General features: G+C 32.3%; 1 protein-coding gene across 16 annotated transcripts in view; it reads left to right on the top strand.

Moving 5' to 3' along the window:
* Positions 1–24,982, top strand: part of LOC145248306 (endophilin-B1-like) — a 407,921-nt gene that overhangs the window by 256,963 nt on the left and 125,976 nt on the right. For 5 of the 16 annotated variants that reach the window (XM_080110204.1, XM_080110199.1, XM_080110201.1 and 2 more), the window contains one exon: positions 13,024–13,044. The exons of the other annotated variants lie outside the window; for them this stretch is intronic. In XM_080110204.1, the coding sequence (XP_079966330.1) occupies positions 13,024–13,044 (21 nt within the window). The remainder of the gene's footprint in view (positions 1–13,023; positions 13,045–24,982) is intronic. 16 annotated transcript variants of the gene reach the window in all.

Raw genomic sequence — 24,982 nt, 5'->3', positions numbered from 1 at the left:
TTCAACCAAATATGATGGAGGTGGGTATTACCTATTGTAAAAGCCATTCTGTTTCGTTAGGACCAAACAGTGTACAATCAAGCCAATCTTCCCAAGGAATACAAATGAATGAGGGCTAACAACTCCAGAAGTTTGTACTGCTTCCGGAGCAAAAGTAGACATCTGCAAAAGGTTTATTTAGATAGTTGAGACTTTAACAAGAAAGAAATAGAAACACCTGAGGAAGGGATATATCCCTGAAATATCATGAAAATTCTTGTTTCACATAAGATTCTAATGATCGAACAGAAAAGCAAGGAAGATTTAATCTTAAATAAAAAACAAATCGCTTTGTTAACAATTTTTTTTTCTTTGAAATTCTGGTATATTTTTACATTGTTAGATCTTCCTAATAAAGTATATATTTATTTAAAATGTTTTCTTTTTTGCATCTCGAGTGACAGATTCTATTAATATTTCTTGACATTTTGACTAGGAGTAAAGCATAGCATCTGTTCTGATACTCCACTGTATCATTTCGCTTTTTGGTCAGAAAAAAATCCTTCTAGACTGAGTCAATTTTGGCGGCAATAGTCACAATTCTGGATGCCCCTTATTTAATTGTACAGAAACCGACGGAACCAATGTTTTTCTGACCTTCTGTACATTTAAATATATATATATATATATTACTAGCATTTCAGCCCGGCGTTGCCTGGGTGTTTGGAGGTGTATGTTGAGCAAAAAAAAAAAAAAAGTGGTAGTAGGAAGGCAGGCTCGAACCCGTACCGCCAAGAAGGAAAAGAACAAAAAATAAATGTGACGTCTTTGCTGTTACGATCACCACCAAACAGGAAGTGACATAGGTTTAAATTAAGGCTAGACAATCTAAAAGAGGGGATGACTGTCGAAAATATTGGTGAAAAAAAGCGACCTATCCCTGTAGAAAAGTGCCCAGTTGAGGGTGAAGAAATTAATGTTTTTAGCCAATTTTTTAGTATTTGTCATTTGAAGAGTTGAGCTTCAAAACGATACTGATCTGGTGAAAATCCGTCGCCCCTGTCGAAAGTTTTAGGCAGACATGCAAACATACATACATTTATATATTGGTAGCTCAAATTTTCGACCCAAACCAATTAAAAAGCTTGCCCTATCTCTGAATACTCTTTATGTAAAATTTCAAATGTTTAGACCAGAAATTGTCTGAGTAATTTGGAAGAGACCACAGAGGTCAAATTTTTTAACTTTGACCCCTATTATGACCTTTTAACATCTATTGTTTTGTGCTCAAATCAAGTTATTAAGTTAGATCTATCTTCAAGAAACCTATATCTAAAATTTCAATTGTTTATACCCGAAATTGTCAGAAGAGTTTGGTAGAATTCTCAAAGGTCAAATCATTGAACTTTGACCCTTTAACTGACAAATTTCTTGACAAAAATGGATCACAAAGATTTTCCCAAATCTCAGTACCCTGTATATCAAATTTCGAGTTTGTAGACTAAAAATTGAGTTATTGTGTAGGGAAATGTACACAGACAGACACACACACACACATTTTCACTTTTATATATATATATTCAGAGGTAGAAATAGTGAAAAAAAAAAAGGATAAAAGTGCTCAATTAGTAGATCTAAATGTTTTTTTTTTTATTTTACAATCCCAAGTATTGACTTAATCCATTACAATTGTTTCCATGGACAGAAAATTTACTGCCCGCTTCATCAGATGGCAAAAGTGAAAAAGTCAATTTTGACTTTTGCCATCTGATGAATCAGACAGTAAATGTCCATGGAAACAATTGTAATAGAGTAAGTTAATACTTGGAATTGTAAAATAAAAAAAACACACTTTCACTCACTCACTGGTTGCCCAGTCCTACAATACGCTTAAACATGATATTTTAATTTATGCAGATTGCGTATGTATTATTATAGAATTAATCTGCTATTGAATATTATATATTACGAGAAATAATTTGCCCGGTCGACTAATTTAAAAAAAAAATTGTTTGATTATAATAATATTGTTCATCAAATTCCATCTGTGTTTGTTTACAATATCATGTCAGCTGATATTTGGGCTTCACAATGAAGGCCCTGGAAAAGTCACTTCTGATTAATGTTTAGTTTTAAAATATGCAAACGAAGAAATGATTTGCAGCAATTTTAAATGATACCTCTTCTTTTATTGTAAATTGAACTCATTAATAAGAAAAAATTAAAATAAAATGGTGAGGTACACCCAAGTTTGAACAAGGGATCATTCGATCTGTAATCGAATAGTCTACCATAAAGCTAGATTTCCTGATGACAATAAATCTGTTTGTTTTTAAAGAACAAATGATTTGCTGAAATTTTATTACCTCCCTTGTGTGTGTAACATAAATATTCCTGTGTAAAAGTTCTTTCTTATGTAGAAGAGAGAAAGACTATTTTTAAGATGGGATTTTTTTAATTTCGAAAATGATTTGCTGAGATTTTATTATTCCCAGTCTTGCCACCTGAGTTTTATAAAAATCCGCTAGATCTTGGAAAGAAATATCCAGAAAGTCGCTAGATTTTTAACATTTAAAAAAAAAACGCTAATTTGAAACAAAAAAATCTCCCAAAAAGAAAAGCGCTATATTTTAACTTCTTAGCTGCATAAAAATATTATGAATATACAAAATATTCCGTGTTTTCTTGCTATATATTTTTGGGATTATATTGAAGCGGTTAGCTCCCTGGAAGGTTTTCAAATTTTATCAGCTATTTTTATCTGTTTTTAGGAGAGGGTATATTTTGATTTTTGAGGGTATATTAGAATTTAAAGTAGGAGGAACATTTCTTCATAGAAATGTTTCTAAAAATGATCCCTCATTTCTAAAATATTCCAAGTTTTTAGGACAGATAACTAATCTTTAATGTCTGTTTAATCCTTGATCTGACTCGCAATATCATAAAACCACACGAAATCACCTTAAAAGTAAAACCTGCAGAATTTATCTCCTATACCAAATAAAATGCTTAAGTCTTGAATCCTAAACCAGTAAAATGCCTTGGAAATAAAGGTGTTACTTTACATTAAATTGAACAGTACTTTTCCTGACCATCACCATTCACAATCAAGTATATTTTTGTCTGCTCTGAATATTTTAAAAATGAAAAAAAATTACGATTAAAATATTTGCCAATTTTACAAATAAAATTAATGTTAAAGTATAGTATCTGTTCTGATACTATACTTTATCCTATCTGCCCTTGGTCAATGAAGGAGAAATCCTTTAAGATTGAGTATTAAAAAAAAGTTGCTCCAATCCCTAATGTTTTTTTTTTTTTTGGGGGGGGGGTAGCAGGGTTTTCACTACATTAAAAACTCACCTTGTGTATAACTTTGCCATCATAGGAAGGCAAGTAAATGTTTTTTTCACAAGTGGAAAACTTTGTTTCTGTTTTTAATGGTTGCTAAAAAATAAATGCAATAAACTTTGGTGAGGTGCTAGTATATGCTGCGTCTTAAAAAAGTTGGTTCACGCTGACAATTAAATGTAATAATAAACGTTGAAAAAGTTAGTAAAAATAAGTAAAATCATGAATGTTGGCTCTTTGTTAAAGTGTAGAATAGTTAACAGTTGAGAAATTATAAACAATAACAAAAATTGACAAATACCTTATACCAAATGCAGTAAAATTCAAGTATCTTTTATACATGTTTAAATTGTGTTTGTTCTTTTTATTTCATTTCCTTTAGCTGTCTTTGACAAATAACTGGCTGCTTGTCACTTAAACGTTGGGGACTTCATTCTTGAAAAATTGTATGAAAACATCTACGACTACCACTAACTCTAAATTTGGGAGTACAACTCGAACTTAGGGTTAGTGGTAAAATAAGTAATTTCTTTACAACTTTTCAGGAATTAAACCCCCCTCCACCCACCCATTAAGCGATAAGTGGCCATTTGTTTATTCTTAATTCAGTGTGTAAAAATCACTTTGAACAACATGTTTTGAAATTAGAAAAAAAATCTTCGTTTTAGTACGTCAAAAGTATACATGTCAGTAAATAATTAAATTCTACTGCATTTGGTATAAGTTTTTTGCTGTTGTAGCTTTTTTTTATATATATATAATTTTCCACTGTTAACTTTTCTACATTTTTATCAAGTGAATAAATACTTGTAAATTAAGGAGAGTTCTTAGATCATATTTTAATCTATAGAGGCTGGAAGCTCCCCTACCCCAAATAAAAAGTACTTGGAAAAAAAACGATTTTATAACGAGTTTAAGAATGGTTAACCAAAAAAAAAAAAAAAAAAAAAATGGTGAAAAAAAACAAAACAAGTAGTTAACAAATAATTGTTACGGAAGGCAATAAATGCTACTTTTCTACCTTCCTGAATGAGTTTACTTTGTTTTAAAGTATTTTCAAGCACTTTGCTTTATTTCTTTTATCTTAAATTACGGGTTTGTGGTTGTCAGATATCTCCAAATTTTCTAGAAAAAAACTGGGTAGTCGCTAGATCAAAATTTTCCATGCTCGATTGCAAACGAAATTCCCAGATCTAGCAGGAAAACTGCTAAATTTACAGCACTGATTATTTCCCTTTACCGGTGTAATGTAAAATATTCTCCTGTAAAAATTCTTTTTTATCTTTAAAAGAGAAAGAGTATTTTAAGATCAAATTTTTTCAATTTTCGATACTTATGAATTTCTGTACAAAACATATCTAAGAACACTCTCAGACATCTAAATTACCTTTGTGTGAAATTTGCAAAAGATAGGCTCAGCCGTTTTGGAACCTAGGAGGAACTCGCTCACTCACACACACGTACAACAAAGTCACTTTTATATAATAGTAGAGATAGATATACTAGCAGGGCACCTGGCATTGCTCAGTCATAAAGTAAGCTTAAATATGATATTTTAATTTGTGGAGATTTTGTATGCCTAGAGTACTAGCAGGACCCGTTAATCGGCGTTGCCCGGTGAAAGCCTCTCCCCTCCCTCACGAAAAAAGTAAACAATGATTGTTGATAACTTACAGGTACTGTTTGAATCTGGAATAAAGAAATGCGTAAAAGTGTATGCAATAATAAAATCAGAATAAGACGAGAAAATATAAACAGAATTTTTTTAATTTAGAGATTCTCACTGTATATGAACTGTTTAGATTGATGGAAACTGCATGTTAAGAACGACTTTCTGAATAGACACCGTGGATGGTAGATAAATAAATCCCCAAATTTAACCGTGAAAATCGTAGGCAGCATACCCACCCGCAAATTATATAGTTGGTGACCGTGTTGATAGGAGAGAAATGGATTTTTGTATCATGCATGCAAGTACAAATTTGGCAGCAATGGGAAATGTCGATATTGGAATACCCTGGCCAAATAACCACTAAAAAAAATCGTCTGCGCCCATAAAATTTAACCATTAAATTGGAAACTCAAAAATTAAATGAAACAAACTTTATTTTTATTATTACTAGAAAAGATGCATTTTCCCTGTTATTGTAGTAATAACGAATTACTAATTTATTCTCTTTTTTACTAAAATGAAACAAAATTATTAATTCTTTTTTTTTTTTTTTTTTCATGTGTACCTGAAAAAATTCACTGACAATGAAATAAATAATATGACGTTATTGGTCAGATGACACGACAAATAAGTAATAGACAAGAATTATATAATCTTGGTCCCAAGGCCAATGAATAAAAAGCTCCCCAACCTTTCAATGTTATAATTAAATAAGAATTTGCTAAAAATTTTAAAACCATGACTGTTTATTTGACAGTTTAAAGGCTTTACCTATTTCGTTTATATTTTGTAAGCAAAGCAATTTTAATCGTTTGTTAATGTTTACTTCATGATTCCTCAAAAGCCTTTAAACTGTCGAATAAGAAATCATGGCTGTAAAATTTTAGGAAATAAAAATGAAGGTCATGGCATTTTTTTTTTTTTTTTTCGCATTTCCGATTAGATGTTTAAGTATGATGGATGTGGACGATTTTTTTTATCAATGATTTAGCAAGAGTAATCTGATATCGACAATCACCTGAACATGTTTACATTTGTAAACCATGTATGTGTTCAAATTTGTTTTGAGACTTCCTAACGTGAAAGCATAGATGGAAAATAATGTGTGTGTGTATAAATACGTTATTTGCACACGTTAGTTCAATGTAATAAGGCTATCAGTAGTTAACTGTGTTTATGAGTGGTTAATAGTTTATATTTTCTTTTTAGCGCCCGGTAGTGTGTCCTGTGGATAGCGACAGAAGCGTAGGTAATCGATCTAGGAAAGTCAGACCATAGCTATGTAAGTTATTACCTGTGATTGACTATTGCATTATATGAGGCTAGCAATATGTATATGTCAGATTCTGAGTGGTTAGTATTGTTTAAGTGTTATTCTTTTTTGTGTTAGTGTCTCCTGTGGAGGAAGACGCCATGTTTGGCAACTTTTAGAAGTGTTCGTTCATGTAGGAATTCGATTCATTCTGGAATATGAGAATGTCCGGTTTCAGCCAATCGTAATAACTGAAACATTGTTGGGGAGAAGTTATTAATTTCGATTCAGATACTCAGAAAGAATATGTTAGTTCTATGTATGTAAGCATCCAGTTACGGAGGGTGTAATCTCACTTTAGTAGTAAAATTGAAGAATAGTACCAAGTGACAAATGGAAGCAGTGGTAGGACTAAATATATATAGAGAAAAGCAGGGACTCCTTCCTCTTGTAATGTTGCAATTGTGATTGTTCTTCTCCATGGATGAAATGTAATATTTTAATATCACGACTGAATGTGTATGTAACGGCATTCAAAAGTTACGTAAGATAATGGGTAATAGTTTAGACATAATAAATTTGTATGTGACATCTGTTATTGCAAACCTACGGTAATTTGGACAAGAGAGGAATTTCTGCAATCAAAATATTATATACAGGAAGGATATGGAGCTAATTCCTTATTGATTATTATATTGTACCTAATATATAGTAGTGATTTGCGCATGTGTACAAGAGCACTTTAAGTTTATTTACACCTGCTGAGTTTCATTTTTTTTTTTTTTTTTTTTTTTTTTCAATTTTTACCAGCTAAAGACGAAATTGAATTTGTTAGACAAGTTCGAATCCCCTATATATCAAATGTCAAGTATCTAGACTAAAAATTGACAGAAGTTTGGCAAAGATTAGTCCTTAGACAGACATGGTCACTTTTATATTTATACTAGATATACCCAGCATTGCCAGGTAAAATCCTTAATGTTAAATCCCTTAAAAAAAAATGAAGTGAAAAAAAAAAAAAACAGAAAGAAACTGAGACATGTCCATGCAAGTATTATGTTTTTTCTAAACAGTTCACTTCTTGTGAGTAAAAAAGAAAAAATACTCAAGCTAAGATCGAAACCAAAACCTAAAGACAGTGAGTCAAGACAATAACCATTAGGCCAGCTTGACACATCTTTAAAAATTGTTTTCAAACCTACTTATTCTTAATATAAGGAATCTGTCGTGTGAACCATTCATCCATGCGTATTCGTAAAATGCTTGACTAACAGATAAAAATCTGATAACTCCCACATACAATTTTTTTTATTTTTGACTCCTTAGCAGCCCTTTTTTCCAGATGAAAATCAGAAGATTAAAAATTTGTGGAGTATATAGGTTGAGAAGTGTCCTAACACACACACACATTCCTGAAATATATTTGATGCTTCCGTTCAGTCGCGAAAGGCAAAGAAAACCCCCTGTAGGGGCAGCTCCACGTGTAATTGTGAGGCAAAGGTTGCGCAATATCCAGCCACACCTCTCCTGACTTGGCACTGCTTGAGTCCAGTAACAAGGAGAAGTCCATTTCGACTGGAAACAATGCTGAGATAAGCGGAGAGCACATACAGAACCTGGAAGTCCCAAATGGTCACCCATCTGGTACTGGTCATGCTCATCGTTGCTTAACTTTGGTGATCTGACGGGAACTGATGCAGCAAACATGAACTAATGTTAATAAACACTTGTGATAAACTGTCCTCATAAGTGTTCAAATTTAATTTGATTCGAAGATGACCATGTTGTCGCCTTCAGGACCGCAGTCTTGTAACAATGTGCTTCACAGCTGCAAAGTTTTTGGAAGGAAAATTCTGTTTATGCAAATTTCGTTTAATGTTAGGCACATGGAAGAAACGAAAATTTTTTACAGTGGTGGCAGACAGATGAGTTCCTGCTTTTCTAAGAAACCAGAAATTTGGTATATAGAGCATTTAGACATGTGGAAAACTTTTTAATTGGTTTTCATTCAGAAAAAAAAAGAGCTGTTAAGGGGTCAAAATTGAAAAATTGGTATGTGGAGGTCGTCGGATTTTTATGTTTTCGACTAGTTCACGAATGTGCATGTGTCGCCGTGAAACATGACGGTTTCTTTATGTTAAGAAAAAGTAGGTTTGAAAACACTTTTTAAAGATCGTGTTGAGCTGGTTTAATGGTTATCGTACTTGACTTACTGTCTTCAGGTTTTGATCTCAGCTCAAGTATTTTTTTATTTTTACTCACAAGAAGTGAACTGTTAAGAAAATACATGATACTCACATTCTTTCCATTTTTTGTACTTTGTTTTTTATTGTTTTATTTTTTAAAGAATTTAACGTTACATTTAATGCCTACAGTAGTTTAGCTTATAATCTATCTAGATATCTATAAAAGTGAAATTGTCTGCCTGCACGTCTGTCTGTGTGTGTACATTTCCCTACCAAACTACTCTGTCAATTTTCAATCTACAGACTCGAGATAAGGGGTATTGAGATTTGGGAAAATCTTTTTAATCGGTTTTCGGCCAGAAATTTGATGTCAAGGAGTCAAAGTTCAACGATTTGATCTTTGAAAACTCTACCAAACTCCTCTGCCAATTTTGCGTCTAAACACTTGAAATTTTAGATATAGGTTACTTGAACTTTTTTAATTTGATTTTAGCCCAAAACAATAAATGCTATGGGCTCAAAATTGGGGTCAAAGTAAAAAAAAAATTTGAACTCTGCGGTCTCTACCAAATTACTCAACCAATTTTTGGTCTAAACATTTGAAATTTTACATACAGTGTACTTAGACATAGGGCAGCAGTTTTAATCGGTTTTGGGCCGAAAATTTGGCTGCCAAGAGGTCCAAGTTAAAAAGATTTGACTTTTGCAATCTCTAGCAAACTATTCAGCTAATTTTGGGTCTAAACATTTGAAATTTTACATAAAGGGTATTCAGACATGCAAGCTTTTTAATCAGTTTTTGGGCAAAAATTTGGCTGCCAAGAGTTCAAAGTTGAAAAAGTGGACCTTTGCAGATTCTACCAAACTCCTCCGGCAATTTTGGGTCTAAACAAATTTTAGATGTAGATTACCTGGACATGAGTCGAACATTTTAATATATAGAGAGAAAGAAAATTAAAACTGTAAGTTGAACTTTACAATCAAAATTTATTGTTCGACTGAATACTCTAAAAAACTTATAAGCTCTACTCTCTATTGCATATTGAGCTTTTTAATATGGTTGGGATTAAATTTTCTATATATAAATACTGTTATTTATATTAGTTTGAAGTTTACCATTGCATATATCAGGTAAACACTACACCCCTTTCATTTCATTAATATATATATACTAGCATAGGTGCTCAGCATTGCCCGGATGTTTGGAGGTGTGTGTTGAGCAAAAACGAAAAAAAAAAAAAAGTGGTAGAAGGAATGCAGGCTTGAACCCGTACCGCAAAGGAGGAAAAGAACAGAGAAAAAACATGACATCTTTGCTGTTATGACCATCGCCAAACCGGAAGTGATGTATTTTTAAATTAAGGATAGACAATCGAAAAGAGGGGATGACTTTCAAAAATATCGGTGAAAAAAGCGACCCCTCCCTGAAGAAAAGTGCCCAATTGTGAAGAAATTAATGTTTTTAGCCAATTTTTCGGTATTTGTCATCTGAAGGGTTGAGCTTCAAAATGATATTGATCTTGTGAAAATCCGTCGCCTCTGTCGAAAGTTTTAGACAGACATGCAAACATGCATACATAGATTTATATATTAGTAGCTCAAATTTTCGACCCAAACCGATTAAAAAGCTTGCCCTATCTCTGAATACCCTTTATGTAAAATTTCAAATGTTTAGACCAGAAATTGTCTGAGTAATTTGGTAGAGACTGCAGAGGTCAAATTTTTTTTTAACTTTGACCCCTATTATGACCCCTTAACATTTATTGTTTTGGGCTCAAATCAAGTTATTAAGTTAGATCCATGTCCAAGGAACCTATATCTAAAATGGGGACAAAAATGGATGGTAACGTTCAATGCTGACAAGACTAAGCTTCTTTCCTTTAATAATTGCAAGAAACCTTTTCAACCACCAATAACTATGTCTAATGATACATTGCCTGAAAGTACTTCGTTCAAACTCCTTGGCTTAACATTCACAGGGAACATAAGTTGAAACAAATACATCAAGGGCATTGTTGTGGCTGCTGCAAGGAAAGTGGGCTCTCTCTACCATGCTAGAAAGTTACTTATGCCTGAAAGTATCCTGTCCCTCTACAAGGCCACCACTTGCCCATGTATGAAGTATCGTTATCACATTTGGGCTAATGCATCTGCTACTAGTCTCTCGCTCCTGGACCGGGTTCAAAAGAGAATCGTCAACCTAATAGGTCCTGAACTGTCAGCTAAGCTTCAACTTCTGTCCCATCGATGAAATGTTGCATCCCACTGCCTGTTTTATGAGTCTTTTAATGGTAGATGATGTATTTTAATAGTAGACAAACTACAAGTCTTTGTACCCCTAGACGTAAATACCCCCGACAAACTCAAAAAGCAGCAAAGTCCCACCCCTACAGAATAGAGATCCTTTGATGTAAGAAAGCCTTCTACTCTAATAGTTTCTTCACCAGAACTGCCAGACTTTGGAATTCCCTTCCGGGTTCCTGCTTCCCCAACTGTACTGACATACAGAAGTGAAAGTGTAATGTAAACACATCTTGCTGCTCAACTCCCTGCATAATATCTCTGCAATTTATGTCTCAGATAGTAGCCCCTTACATCAAAATGACACTGTGCCTTGTTTGGAATGCAAATGCAATAAAATATATATATATATATATATATATATATATATATATATGATTAGTTTTTTTTTGGAAAAAGAATTCCAGCAGAGTGCTCAATTAAAAGGAAAATCCAAATTGTAAGAGCGTATTTATATTTTGTGTACAGAAAATTGTTAGTTGAGACAGATCATTGGTACCGTCGGTTTCAAGCCCGATAATAAGGCCCGTTTAAGGTATCCTTATCAAGCTCTCTTCAGCCAATATTCGTCTGAAGAGAGCTTGATAAGGATACCTTAAATGGGCCTTATTATCGGGTGTGAAACCGACGGTACCAATGATCTGTCTCAACTGACAACTTTTTGTACACTAAATAATATTTAAGTACTTTGAAAATTTCTTTATACTAAATTAATACAATAAAAATGACTTATTTGACAATACTTTTTCAATGATCTATTGTTACTTATATTGATATACGAATTTTCTTTCCTTATTAGAAAGATGAGTTTTCATCTTCAGTGTTATTTTCACAATGTTTCGCTCGATGTAACCTATGACCTTCAAGTGTCTCTTGTTGAACTCTGGAATCTTATTGTCAAACTTGTTAATCTGCACAGAATTTCGAACAGAACCCTTTATGATCCATGGGAGTGCCACACTCTTGTTCTATCAGCTATGACCAGGTAGAAGTTCAATTGTATTTTGAGGAGTGGCCACACTGAATACTCGGAATATAAGGGCGAAATACTTATGACTTCTACCTGATCATGGCTGATGTGTGCATATATATATATATATATATATATATGTGTGTGTGTGCATATATATAGCATATGTCATGGTCAGGTCATATGCTACTGGTACCATGTAACCCAGTACTATCTGCCTCATGGTCGGGTCACCGGCGACTAAACTGGTTCCCCCACCAGACTTGTTTGATGAGGATGGTAGCTAGTCTCCCTGAAGGATTAAAAACACGACCTTCCAAAGGGCGAATGAACATTTTTTTCGGGGTCAAACTCTGCCTTTTGGATTATTTTGGACCATTTGGAATTTACCTATCGGATTGAAATTTTAAATTCTACCGTTTTGGATTTTACCATTTTTGGATTTTTACCCTTCACCGGACTGTCCATTCATGTGAAATCTTTTTATTTTTATTTTTCTTTTGCCTCCTGTTCCCCTTACCTCACCCCTTTTTTTCAACCAAGTAAGATCTGTGACTTACTTGTAGTTTCATTAAATACTTTTATATGCAAAATCCGATCCTGCATTTTGCTAATTCCTGCCCTCTGATGAGAAGGAGAGTATTTCTTCGAAACTCCGCGGATTAAGGACTATCCACTTATCTTGTGTTTCCTTTTTTAAAATTAAATATGTTTTTAACTCTTTTTTAAGATGTCTTTTAACATGTTTTATTAATCATTTGTTCATATATATATATATATATATATATGAGAGAAAGAATAAATGACAAAAAGTTACATTCCAAAATTCATGATGTTGACCATCTTATAATTTATTCCTTTAATTCAGTTGACTTATACAATTCTTGACAGTCAAGAATTGTATATAATTGATATATAATAAGAAAATATATTTCTACAGAAATATATATATGTATATATACAGTAGTATGTGTGTCTATGCACAAATAAAGACGTTATCGATATAAATTAAATTTAAAGGGATTGAATTTTAATTATAAAAAATAAAAACAACTCAGTAGTTAGCATTTAATAGAGCTTATATATATTAAATATGATTTGAAATTATTGCAAGTTTTACTGATGAAGAGTGATGAGATTGCACATTTTTATGTTTTTGATTTTATTTTGCATAGTTTGTTTTTTTTTCTTACTGAGGTACTTAGAGGTATGCATAAGATGTTTGTGCACACACACACACACACACACACACACACACACACATAAATTTTGTTCATATTTTAGATATTAATTGCTATTTTACCCTTAACAGGATAATCCAGCATGTACTAAAGTAAGTCTAAAAGTGGGAAATTAATCTTTTCAATAGATAAAAGAAGCTCATTATTGGGCATTTATTTATTTGTTACTTTTAAATCTTATGAGTTTTTTTTTTTTTTTTTTTTTTCGGGATTTTATTCGTGGTATTTCTTTTACTTTTCTCTTGGAATTTTCTTCTCTCTTATGCTATAATTGTAGTCCAAAAATAGTTATAAAAAAAAAAAAAAAAGTGTGTGGGGGGGGGCAGCAGTTATGAAGCAAGATTTGTGTTGCTTAAGATTTTGTTGGTGATCTCATAAAACAGATTAATGGATGTAAACTTGAAAAACGTTAAACTAATTCTTAGGATCTGGCAAGTGCTCAATTGAGCTTTATAGTCCTCCCTTTGTTTGCGAATGCGAGATATTACGATCTGTAAGTATGTGAAAACTTCTCGCGAGGTCTAACTGACGTGAGAAGCCCCACTCAAAAAGCCTTTCGTGGACATACACAAACGCGCGCGCCCATTTTTCCCTTTAGTGGGGGGTACCTGGCGTTGCCTAGGTGTGTGTATGGGGGCGGGGGGAGGGGGTAAGTAATAACCCTGTTTAAATATTATAAAAAAGACGATGTTAAAAAAATCGGAAAAAACAAAACGGGGGAAAAAAATGGCATTAATAAACCTGTCGGATCGAACCTGCAATCTTAAGATAACAACGCTGTGTGTATGGGGGGGGGGGTAAACTAAAGAATAAGCGAAGTAATAACCCTGTTTAAATTAAAAGAAAAAAAATGTTGCCCGGGTGTTTAGAGGTGTAAAAGAAAAAAAATATAGTTTTGGTCAGGAGGCGGGATTGAACCCAGAAGCCTTGATGCGGAGGTGGAAACAAAAGCCAACCACTTAACCGTCTAGGCCACGAGTGAGAGTAATTGATTGTGTTAAGTTAAGGCTTATAAAGCGAGTGAAAGAGGTTTGATTGACAGGAGGACGCTAAATGAGGTCATTGCGGGATCGTTACGATGACGTGGCAGTATTTTTAGTTTTCGCTTCCCCAAGATGATGGTGGTGGTGGTGGGGGGGGCTCCCCATTTAAAGGGGATTGTCCAAATCGAATAGCAATTGCCTGATATAAGGAGAAACTCCACATTGATCAAAAGCGGATTGTTTTCTGGACGTTTCGAATTTAGTTTCACTGTATTTATACTAAAAAGTCAAACAGGCGACAGAGCGAAATAGTGCGAATCTTATAAAAGTCGATGTAAATTAGTCTAGACACGACGCGCGTTCACAAATCTTTGATATTATTATCTAGTGGGTATATAAACACTTCTAAGCGATAGTAACCCCCCCCCCCCCGGAGAATGGCAGCGAAAAAAGCCTTTGCAAGACATACATAAAATGATCACACACATTTTGCCTTTTATGTATATATAGATTGGGAAAATTCATAAATATAAGGAATGGGTCGCACTTTATATTTGCGAAATTCCCCGAATCACCTTTTAATCTTGTTTTGCATCCTTTTTTCTTTGTTCTTTCCTGTACCATCTCTAAGTGATTTCCTAAGGCAGCTATGAGGGTATAATCCCCTTAAAACTGCAAATATATCCAATTTTTATGAAATTTAAATCATATGTATAAAATTTTCAAGGGAAGACGATAAAAGTGGTCTGAAATCTCTGTTACTTTCAATGTGCTGGATATCTACGTTCCCCACCTCTACGTGACACATGGGGATAGAACCTCCTTAAAACTACAAATACATATATCAGATTTAATTGAAATTTTGACCATATGTACAAGATGTTAATTCAGAAAGTTTTCCAAAATTTCAGAAGCAAAACTGGAGGAAAGACTAACTAATATGGTGTTATTATGAGCATAGTGAAAAAGTACACATGAACACACCTATCTATATAATTATAAAACTCTGGACTTTGCTTGCTTGCATCTTGTCTTCCATGATCGGGTGATTCTATGTTTTTTAAAGAGATGACCAGTGAATTATATATATATATATGCGGGGCTCAAAAGCTAAAAAATGAAGGTGGAGAGTTGTATGCTTTGGTTTCAGGAGCTAAGTCATATATATGTAGAAATATATTTTTTTTATAATATATATCAATCCTTATTTAAGAAGCTCAATGTAATTACAGAGCAATATAGTGAATAAATGACATTTTAAATGGCATAATGGAAACCTATTAAAGGTATTTGCAGCTTCTCTTCCCATTTTCAGATTTTAATCATGTCAAATCACACTTTTTTCTTTTGACGGATTGGTTGTTGCTATCTCTTCTGATGAGTTAAGGGCATAATAGATTCACTGATTGATATAATTGATTGGTTTTGTGCTACGTAACAGATACTGTCAAGAATTGTAAATGTCAACTGAATTAAAGGAATAAATTATAAGATGGTCAACATCATGAATTTTGGAATATAGTTTTTTGTCATTTATTCACTATATATATATATATATATATATATATATATATAATGTGTTTCAGTCTCACATAAATACGTAATCTGCATGAATTAAAATATCATATTGAAGTGCAACTAAGGACCAGGCAACGCCGGGCAACCTGCTAGTATATATATATATATAGAGAGAGAGAGAGTGTTTAATAAGACTGATAGCAATGTAAGATACTGGGATGGTGAAATGACATATGAACAAAAACGGACATTATACCATCCCAGTTATATTTAAGAGTAATTCAATATTTACTGATTTGTATGTGTAAGATTTCTTTTTGAAAAATAAATAGAAATTTAAATGCTGCCTTGTCTTTGTTCATACGTCACTTCACCATCCCAATATCCTGCATTGCTATAAGCCATCTTAAATACTCACATATTTACCAGCAATCCTTCAAACAAACTACCTCTCTCTTATGCATATATGTAGGAAAAAATATGCTTATCCAATTATATTTCACTCTTTATTTATACCAATCCTTTAATTTATGAAGCTCGATGTAACTACAGAGCATATACAAATAAATGACAAAAAGTCTATATTCCAAATTCTAAGATGTTGTCCATCTTACAGTTCATTTCTTTCAGCATGTTTAAATGTTCAATTCTTGACAGCACCTGTTTCGTAGCTCAGAATCATTCATATAAGTATTATGCAAAGTTTTTAATCTTTTCCGCCCTGACTTATCAGAAGAATAGAAACTCCTCAACTTCAAAATAAAAGGAAATATGGCATGATTACATAAATCCGAAAAAATCGGAAGAGTAGTTGCAATTGTGTTTTGTGATATTTACACCAGCTTTGATTTTAATTTTGATTTTCATGCTGAAAGAAATAAGCGGTAAGATGGACAACATCTTATAGGCTTTTTGTCATTTATTTGTATATTAGCATGGATACCTGGTGTTTCCCGGGTCAACATAAAGTTCAGTTTGGATACACCTGCTATACTAAGGATAAGGAGCACTTTCATCGATACCCCCACAACAATTTCAAAAATTAACAAAGAAAAAAAAAAACGGATAAAAACACGAAAATGTTATAGCCCCCCCCCCCTCCCCCAAAAAGTATGTGACAACCAGATATTTTGACAGAAGGGATACGAACAGAAGAAGCTATTCTCTAAATATTGAGCTCTTTTTGTTACCCGTGCGCTGGAAAAAAACTTCACCCTCTACTAAAAAATAAAAATAAATCAAAATAACTTCCCTTTCAATCAAAATAATAGGGAGTGTCCGTGCAATTAAAATAAAAAAAAATTAAAAAAAAAAAAAGAAAGCCACAGCGTCCGGGCTCGAACATGAAACGCAAAAATAGGAAAAAATTTACGGGCAAATGTATTTGCCCATACAACCACGAGTGCTTATGACGTCATGAGGTAGCAAAATAAGTTTTTTAAATAGTTTTAGTTTCGTACGCGTGCGTGACTTGTGGAAACAGCAACTCAAAAAAGGACCTCCCCCTTTCCAAAAACTGCCAAAGAATTAATCTTCTTTTTTATTTTTTTCTAATTTTCACATATTATGCATCCGAGGCATTGCTCTTTCAGATGGTACTACTTTCGACCCGTTTGGGTGCGGATGACAAGTTTTTAGCAGACATACAAACACACACAGACACGTCCCCTTTATATGATAGATTCTGTGTAGTTACGTCGAGGTTCATAAATTGAAAGATTGGTATAAAGAGTGAAATATAATTGAATAAGCATATTTTTCCCATAAACATATAATACAGTGCAAGCTAAACAAAAACAATGTAGGCTATCCACAAGAAATGCTTTCTGCAGACTTTACTGCTAACAATGCAAAAGCATTTAATCAATAAGATTATAATTATAAAACACATTCAAACTATCAGATATTTTATATAGAATACCCCCCCATGAAATGAATGTGGTATTTAGGTTGTTGTTTTTTTTATATAGTGATGAACAAATGATAACCCATCACTAAAAGTAACCTCAACATTAATTCTCCTCCAACTATATTCTCTTGCATTAATTTGGACTACTATTCTCATTTTGGGTGTTATTTTCACAACATTTTGGTTAATCTCTTGTTGGGTTCAGAAATCTTTGTGTAAAACTGTATGAAATTTCAAACTTATTTAATTAATAAGGGTAGATTATTTTTGTTCTGTCAACCCTGACCAGGTAAAAATCTTAAGTAAACACAATAGTTTGTTTTGGCATTAAATCTTAAAATGGTTTATACGCCATGAAACAAAGTCAAACCTTATTTATAACTGTATAGATTATATCAATTTTTAAATTATTCAATGATTTCAGATAATTTTAAGTATAAAACATCTTTTTTTTTCTTTTTTTTTTCAGTTTTTTTATTTTTATGAGGTATTTTTTGTAAAACTTAGTTTAATTTATTTTAATATAGTTATCATTTTAATGAAACTATCATAATTGAAACCATCTTTCATTTACATATATCTCCATCTCTTTGTGTTGGGTTTGATTTTTATTTTATTTTTTTCTGCTTCAATTATTTTCTGGGCTTTTTGTTTCTGCTTTCATAAGTATATTTGATATGCACTTATTTAATGTTATTGTTTTTTTTTTTTATTATTTTATTTGAAAAGTTTTTATCTAATAAGTTAACCTAGAAATATCACCTTCGTATCATAAAAAAAAAGAAGAAACTTTGATTTTGTTTTTATGATAGGCGTGAATCTCAGTTTACTGCTTCTCAGGTGTCTGTTTTTTCGCGTGCCTATGTGACTTATACATTATGTATATTTTTTTTTTTTTTACTATTAATCAAATATTTATTGAAATTAAAAAAAAAATCCATACTATAAAATAAAACTAAATTGAAAAAAATATATTAATTTAAATCCACTAGAATTAATTTCTGTTTCTTTGTAAAAAAAAAAAAAAAAAAAAAAAGTCAACCATTTAAATTAAACAAAAATAGAGGGAAAACATTCTTAAACCTTTCTGTCTTTTTCATTATTCTTGGTTTTAATCCTTTAAACAATGCAAAATTAAAATAAAAAATAGATCTAATCAAACTGAACTGAATCTACATGCAACATGTAATAACATTACAATTACGTATATATCTATATACACGGCACAATCATGTTGACATACCGGTTCTTGCCAGATTATTGAAGTTAAGCAACGGTGATCCTGGCCAGTACCAGATGGGTGACCATTTGGGAAGGTTAGGCACTGTATGTACCACACCAAATAGAAATTTCCAGGTTATTATCTAGGGGCATATTTAATTCACTGGGAGAGATGCGCTAGGTGTATCAGAATTTTTGTAGGAATTTTTGACACCCCTAACACGAAACTGCAAATAAAATATAAAAAACTCGTAATTTCTCTTTTAAAGGTGGGTTGTTTATTTTCTTTATGGATTATACTTCCAAAATAAACTATTAAAGTTGTATAAAAAGTAATAGAAATATTTTTTTTAAAATAGTAATGAAATTAATTGAATGTTACGAGTTCAATATTTTTCAATTTTTAAACTTTAAAAATCTATCAAAATTCTTTTATTGATTCTATTTTTACGATATTTTCAGGGTCAATGTGAAATGTTATGCTCTTTCCAATAAACCGAATATAATATTTTAGACAAACGTTTTTTTTTAAATTCACGTCCCCCCTCCATTTTCAAATGTCTATTAAAAAGTAAATAATTAATTTACTCACCAAAGTTTTATATATCACAAATTGAAGATAAAAGATCAATAAATAATATATTCAAATTTAAAAACAAAAAAAGTAGTGTTTTTTAGAAATTTACCTTTAAAACCTTTTTTAAAAAAAAAACCCACGTTGTTTGTTTTTGTGTTTTTTTAATTTTTTTTTTAATGAAACCTTGGTCCTTGCTCCTTTAATTGAAAAAAAAAAAAAAAATTAGGGCTTGAATGACATTTTTCGAGGAGTTATAAGCTTCGAAAGATGGCGGGTGGAATTATTCAATAGTTTTCACGAAATTTCTGACACTGCTAGAGATGCACCCCAATTCTTCGTTAAGACATGCATCTAGGCGAAGGTAACTCTGATGAAAACCCAAGGTCTACTGTATACTCTGTCTTGTAACAGACATTGCATCGACTAAGATTAGCAATTGTACCAAAAAGTGTGGTTGATTCTGCACAAAACCTTCAACGCCATAAAAAAATCACCTGTGTGGATTCCCAAAACAATTTAGTTGTTGTGGCAGAGGTCACATATCGAAATTAACATGAGGATCCATCATATATATATATATATATATATATATATATATATATATATATATATATATATATATATTATGGCTAAGAAGTCATTGTAGGATTGTTAATTTGATTCTTTATTCTTAATGGTACCTTTTTAACATAATGTGGCAAATGCAATGGAGATTTGTTTGCAAGAAAAGAACAAAAATGAAAAGTTGGCAATATCAGCATCTAGATTTAACTATCCCTGATTATTTTATTTTATTTTTATTTTTTTTTCGGAGAGGGAGGGGGGGCTATCTCTAAGAAAGTTTACATCAACACACCTGAAACTCTACAGGAGTTGAAGTAGAACATCAGAAATGAATTTTAATCAAGTAATCTTGCAATCCATCATGGATAATGTTTTGGAAAGGGCACGAATTTGTGAAGCAGAATATGGAAACCAATGGATGTTATATTTAAGACATAATTTTTTTTTTTTTGTTCTTTTTTAGAAATAATTCTCCATTGTTTTCGTTTTATTATGTTAAAATTCCGTCATGGTATCAGCAAAAATGAAGAATCTGTTCAAATGAAAGATTCCAGTGTTTCTTTTATATATTAGTGTTGGGATGATTAATCAAAACTTTTGGAGGTATTGAAATTAGAAAAAAGTGTGCCTATATTCTGATGCCCAAAACGATTCTTTTAATTGTCTTTTTTATTTGATTTTGTTTAAAGCAAAATTTTCCACTACTAATAGTAATGATACAATTATTAAATATTTATTGATTTTAAACTACCAGTAAAACTAAAATCTATAGATCATCACCCAGAAGTGTATTTTTACGTTTCAGAAAATATCTGCATTTAGCAGGCGTTTCTACGGTAATCAGAAAAAAAATAACAACTATTGTTTAACATTTAGAGATTTATAAAAAATTGGAATCGGTAATAATATTGGAATCGTCTCATCACTAATATATATATATGTATATGTGTATATATATACTTACAAACACTAGTGTTTCATCCTTTCAGGAATCATTAGTGCAGGGTGTCACGATTACCACCGGTTGGGAGATTTTAAGCTGGCCATGAAGCCATCCATGACTCCATTAACAAGGAACAAACCCACATAGCCAACTTTAACCACAAAAAATATCATTGAAATTTAAACATTTATTTTTAAATGTAGAGACGACCGTCCAAAGCGATTTAATGATTATAACATTATAATCTGCACATACAAACTTAAGTGACCGACTTTCATTTTAATTTAAAGTGCTCAACATTAAGAACTGAGTTCTTAAAGAGGCTGACATAATTATTACTATAATAATTTTTAAATACTTACAGAGACTAGTGTTTCATCCTTTCGGGAATCATCAGTGCAAGGTGCACGATTACCGCCAGTCAGGAGATTCAAATATATATATATATATATATATGTATATGTATTAGTGATGGGACGATTCCAATATTTTTCCTGATCCGATACAATTACTGATTCCGTACTAAATTCCCGATTCTGATTCTTATAAATCTCTAATTATTTAGCTATAAGATTATTTTCCCCGATTTCTGTAAATAACACATATTAAATGTGCAGATATTTTCCTAAACGTCAAAATACGCTTGTGGATGATGATCTATCAATTTCAGTTTTCTTGTATTTTAAAATCAATAAATATTTATTATTTTATCAATATTACCAGCAATGGAAGATTTTACTTTAAAAAAAAAATCAACAAAAAAAAAAAAAGACAAGAATCGTTTTGGCATCGGAAAATTGGCACCAATATTTCCGATATCAATACCTCCAAATGTTCCGATTTTTACGATTCCCAATTCCGATTAATCGTCCCAACACTACTATGCATATATACTCATTTCAATTCTGCAGACTTTTCTGTAACTATAGCATAGAAAAAGCTCTCCAATCGTATTAAATACCGTCATGTCTTTGTCACAAAAAATATGATTTTTGTTTTGTTGAATATTGGTGTAAGTCTCCAAATGTTCTTTAAAAAAATACATTTATCATGGTTAGTTTGAGATAGTGTCTGATCATATGATTTTAAATGAATTACAAGTCTAACGTTTGATAAGAAAACTTTCTCATGGCTTTTACAAACTTACTTAGGTTGTAGGTCATCTGGTATTTAGTTAGTTGTTACCCCAGTGTTCGTATCGGAATGCAGTATCCAATTCATTTTTGTTCAACAGCATTCGTATGAAAACACATTTTGCACCCTCCTAACCAATTTTCTGCCAACTATTCTCAGCCCACCACAAGAGTTTCAGATTGTCTTTTTGCAAACCTGTCTTTTTCCACAAACTCTACTGTTGAAAGTACCAGGTTCTCACTGCTACTATTCCAAAGAGTTCAATTTCAAAACGGAGCAATAACAAATGTTTAAATTTTTTTTCGCATTAACACAAAAAAGTATTTTTAAATCTTAAAATATTTTTTATATTTAAAATATTTTTATCTAGAACACATGCTTTGTCATCTCTATGATTCCTCAGTGTGGCAACAAGTGCACTACCAAGTTGAACAAAACTGCTAGTGGCACTATGGAAAAATTTTGTTGTATATAAACGAAGCACTTCATTTAGTTATATATTTTACGATATTGATAACCGAATGTATTCAATTATTTTTATGAAGGATATTGTCTTTGTTAGGCGAAATTGATTATTTCCTCTATTGCAATATTTTTGATAAAATGCGAGAGGATGATTAAAGAAATTTGGTGATAGAAACTGACCAATGAAATGGAGCCATGCTCTGCTAGCAACCAATCAGAAACCGGAATCACTCCATAAAAACTGGATTTTTTAAATTCCTGCACATACTTTTTCTTCTTCACGCAAGAAGGAACTCTATTCTTCATGTTGGGACTTATACAGATTAGCTACCCATCGGAAACTTTTCTAGAATTAAACGTGACTTTTAATTCAAAATCCTCTATCAGTGTCCCCATCCATATATGTAACTTTATATAAATAGATTTCTCAAATAACCGATATATAGTTCATAATAGTCACAAAATATTGTTCTACAAATGTCAAGACGTGTATTATGTGCATACTTATTGTGATAAGAGAGTAAAAAAAAATGTGTTATCTTTATGAATAATCTCGTTTATTAATTCAATTTACCCACTTTGAAGCATATGGTCTTTCCTACTTCAAAGATAGAACAGGTGCTCGTCTCTCCTGGGGCATCATCAACTGTCATCTCTGCAATTTTAACAGATGTTCTTTTCTTCCTCCTATTTCATTGGTTATATTTCTGGTTATGTTTATATATAGAGGAAGCTGTGATACAACAAAGCAGTTTCTCTGTTGATGATTAAAAATGCTTCCTTGCTTGGGTTGAGCATACTGGTGAGTGAAATAACAACCTGTCGCTAGCATATAAATGCAGTGCTCTTTGTGTAAACAAATAGTTTACAGAGTTTAACAGTGTTGATCATTGTAATTTCACCTATCTACTTGGCAGAAGTCAAAGTAGTGTAGGGGTTAAAAGCACCAACCGTCATCTTTGTAGATCGGGGTGACCAATATTTAGGGTATAAACTGCATGTCCAAAACTCTGACTTCAAAATGTGACAACAAATACCGAGTTACAATATATACAAGGAATACATTTCTTTATGAACAATGTAGAAACAACAATAAAGCATGTGTGCAGTGTACACGTGTAAGCATGCAAGTTCTTGAAATGTTCCTTGTGTGTAAATGCGTGCAAACAGGTAAGTTACTGAATAGTTCATTGTGAAAGTGTGTGTACTGAGTGTTTAGATAAGTTTATGTTGTTGTAGACATGTATTGTCTTACCTTAAAACAAAGGTTACGCCTGTCGAGACTAACAGAATGTGCGTCTGATTCCATTGAGGATTCAGACGAAAGAGAGACAAACAGGAATGTGAAACAGGAAGTAGAGACGTCACCTGTCGGAGAAATCGGAAACTACAACAATAACTGTTGCATTATTGATGAATGTTTGTGTACATGTGTGCGCAACATGTCTATTCACATATCAGTCTGAAAAGCACATGCCCGACAACTTCCAAAGTAACTAATTTTAATTACTGCTTTTCCAGTTCAGACACAAGGTCAACGTTTGATAAAAGTGTTCATGTGTAACAAATTGAATTCGAACGTGGAACACTTAGCTTATCATTCCATGTCATTAACCACTTCACCACTATCATCCCCAAAAGGACCTCATCTCTGACCAGATCTTTATTCTGCTTTTTTTCAAATTCAAACTTATCACTTCCTCCCGTGTTGTCCTTAGCCTTCCCCTACCATTTAACCCTGTTACCTCAACTGTTCTACATCTACTAACCCTAGCAACCTCATTCATCCTTTTACCGTGTTCACATCAACAAAGTCTCCTGTTCTGCATCTTCCTATACTATTTTCACTCAATCTTCCTCTGAGGTCCTCAGATCTATGCCTGTTTTACACATCTATCATAACATTCTAATATCATTTCTCTCCATACAACACTTATCCTCAACTCTTACTAGAAGGGTCCACTACCGTAAATAATCATGCTGCGTACAGGTTTGATAGGCTCTGTCCTTGGTCAACTAGTGACTAATAGCAGAGGTTCTCTAACCCTAACTTCCTTCACTCATATATATATATATATATATATATATATATATACTAGCAAAAGTACCCGTCATTGACTGGGTTCAAAAACAGCCTACAGAAAATGGACTTTGATTTATGAAAGTATGATAGGTTATGAAAAGGAAGGGTTGTAAATTTGGGTTGAATTTGGGGGTATCAAAACCAAAGCAAAAAATGATGAAAGTAAAAATAAAATAGATAAACACCATAATTTATTATACCATACCTGTTCACACTGAAACACTTATCACAATATTCTGTGGATCTATATTAAAAAACCTTGTTAAACTTTGTGACATATTTCCATTCTATGGAGGTCAGGTGCAGACGAACACTCCATAATTTTATTATGCCATATTTCTTCAAACTGAAACATATCAAAGTATACTTACACAGATAGATATGAAAAGTCTTTATTAAAGTTTGTGCCTATTTCCATTCTATGGAGGCCATGCGCAAACGCAGACCCAACAATTTTATTATACCATCCCTATTTAAGTTGACATACTTATCAAAGTATTCTCATGTACATCTATATCAAAAACACTGGTAAACGTTTTTTTTTTTTTTTTTTTTTTTTTTCATACTTTGTGGACCAAGTGCGAACGCAGACTCCATAATTTAAATGAACCACCGTTCTGCCAGATCAAACAT

This window comes from Euprymna scolopes, chromosome 26 (genome assembly GCF_053919585.1).
Source record: "Euprymna scolopes isolate OS-2025 chromosome 26, ASM5391958v1, whole genome shotgun sequence".
In the NCBI taxonomy this organism is placed as follows: domain Eukaryota; kingdom Metazoa; phylum Mollusca; class Cephalopoda; order Sepiida; family Sepiolidae; genus Euprymna; species Euprymna scolopes.
Note: the sequence above shows the minus strand (reverse complement) of the source record. Positions and strands in the feature narration are given on the sequence as shown.